General features: G+C 47.8%; 1 protein-coding gene across 1 annotated transcript; it reads right to left on the bottom strand.

Annotated features, from left to right (window-relative positions):
* Positions 1-532: 532 nt before the first annotated feature.
* LOC123499932 lies at positions 533-1,552 on the bottom strand. The gene has a single exon (XM_045248464.1). It carries the CDS (start codon positions 1,550-1,552, stop codon positions 533-535), a length of 1,020 nt encoding a protein of 339 aa, XP_045104399.1.
* Between the last annotated feature and the right edge of the window lie 836 nt (positions 1,553-2,388).

The raw sequence follows: 2,388 nt of genomic DNA on the forward strand, positions 1-2,388 counted from the left end.
ACTTAACCCTATTTCACCTGTTATTATTTTCTTACCCTAATTTACTATACCTTACCCTAATTATGAGTCTGAATCACCTAACTCAATCTACCTTACCTTATACTAACCATGACGTTATCATCAAATTGCATACTTAGTAATGACTATACATAAAAATAATGCAAACTCTGCTTTATATTTTACTCCTCACTTACTCGTTCACTCCTTTCATGGAAAGCTTTCTGTATTGTGTTGTCCTTATTTTGTTTTATCTATTTTTGATGTCCTGGCCTATAGCGCCTATAGGTAACTTGAAGAGTATTGTAAGTGCTGTTAAACTTCCATCCATTTGTGGTGCAGGCAACTTTGATTTGTGCTATGCATGATAGAGAGGTTCCCCACACTGTATGAAATTTCTGTTTTTTTACAGTGTATTTGTTGTATTTATGAAAGGTTAATATACTGTATCAAGAAAATACAGATCAGACTGTTGGGTAAGGAATCATTTTCTTCCTAAAACCTGCATACCTTCAACACATGCTTTTGTAAATGTTTAGGATGTAATGGCATGATCCTCCGCCCACTGTAGGATGGCTTGAGCCTCGGCATTGAGGCTTCCTGAACGAGTCCCGCCTTCTTTTGCCAGATACGACAGAGCCGTGGCATTGTCGGAGAACACTGCCACCGTCTGTCCTCGGACATGATCCTTGAAGTGCAGAAGGCCGAGACGTATAGCTTTGAGTTCTAGAAGGTTGATGTGTAAAGAGAGCTCGTGAGTGGCCCACACACCGCTCACTGAATCGTGTAGAATCGACGCTCCCCAGCCGACGGTGGAAGCATCTGTGTACAGACAAACATCCGGGGAAGCTAACTGAAGGGACTGTCCCAACCAAAAATTGTAGTCCAGTGTCCACCACTGAAGATCGTCCAGGATTTCGAAATCCCAAGGAACTGGAAGGTTGTCTCCGTCGGACTGGCGATCCCAGAATTGGGAAAGGCGAAATTGAAGGCTGCGCATCCTCCGTCTTGCCCCGGGAATTAGATGCAGCAGAGAGGACATGTGGCCTAGGAGGGTTAACCAAGCCTTTGCTGGAGGGGACTGAACACTTAGAAAAGTCTTGATTTGAAGTTGTAGATTCTCTAGGCGTTTCTGTGTCGGGAAAACCTTCAAAAGAGGAGAGCGAATCTCCATCCCCAAATAAATCCTTGTCTGGGAGGGTGAAAACGATGAATTTTCCCAGTTTACCTGGATTCCCAGTGATGCACACAGACGGAGGAGGTAACTGGTTGCCTCGAGTGCCGTCTGTTTCGAGTGAGCTAACAGCAGCCAGTCGTCTAAGTAACGGAGGAGGCGAACTCCTTGTTGATGTGAAGCCGCTGAAACTGGACCCATCATCCTGGTAAAAACTTGAGGGGCCGTGGAGAGGCCAAAGCAAAGAACCCTGAACTGGAAGTGACGCCCTCTCCATATAAAGCGGAGAAACTTTCGGCTGTCTGGATGGACTGGGATCTGAAAATAAGCATCCCGGAGATCGATGGCAGTCATCCAGTCGTGTCTGTGGATGGCGGACATAACCGTCCTCACCGTTTCCATCCTGAAGGGAGTGGTAGTCACATAACGATTCAGCGTGGATAAATCGAGGATTGGGCGAAGCCTCCTGTATTCTTGGGCACCACAAAGAGGTGACTGTAAAAACCTGGATTTGCAGACGTCTCCTCTATTGCTCCCTTTGTCAAGAGACGTTGGACCTCGGATTCTAGTGCCTTGCCCTTCTCGGAACCTGGAGTGTAAGAACGAAACTCCAAAGGTGCCGAGGTGACAGGGGGAAGAGATGTGAAGGGGATCTTGTAACCTTCGCGAAGGATGGAGAGAACCCATGCCTCTGCACCAATTGCCATCCAACTGTCTAGATTCTTGGCCAGACAACCTCCTACTGGAACTTGGGAAGGCGGCCAATCTACTTCCGAAAAAACTTCCCCATCTTCTTAGGGCGAGAAGTAGAAGGAAGAGTGGAGGAAGACCTCTGATGCGGCGCTCTTGAACGAGAGACCGGTTCTATGCGCCATGTGGAAAGCGAAGTCCGATGAGAAGATTCACCAGTGGACGCCGCGCAGGGACCACGATCCACCAGGGGTGTGCCAGCAGCTGGCCTTGGCTTAACCAGTGCCCGAGCTGCTGCTTGCTGGAAAGAAATGGAAGCAGCCTTATCTGCCACCCGAAGAGCTTCCTTAACCTTATCCTCATCGAAAAGAAGGCAGAATCAATAGCTGACTTCCTGAGATCAACCTTGGTAGCCTACCGCAGCGCAGAGATCTACTTCGTCAGCCTCATGTTCGCAAATTCCATCAAGCTCTCCCCATGCTACAGCTAACTGCGTGGAAACTGTCAAGCGAATCCTTCGTCACAGA

Source organism: Portunus trituberculatus, chromosome 50, assembly GCF_017591435.1.
Source record: "Portunus trituberculatus isolate SZX2019 chromosome 50, ASM1759143v1, whole genome shotgun sequence".
Classification (NCBI taxonomy): Eukaryota; Metazoa; Arthropoda; class Malacostraca; order Decapoda; family Portunidae; genus Portunus; species Portunus trituberculatus.

What these genes read in the sequence shown, in the direction of transcription:
- LOC123499932 (XM_045248464.1), bottom strand. Translation starts at nt 1,552, where the DNA reads ATGTCCGCCATCCACAGACACGACTGGATGACTGCCATCGATCTCCGG.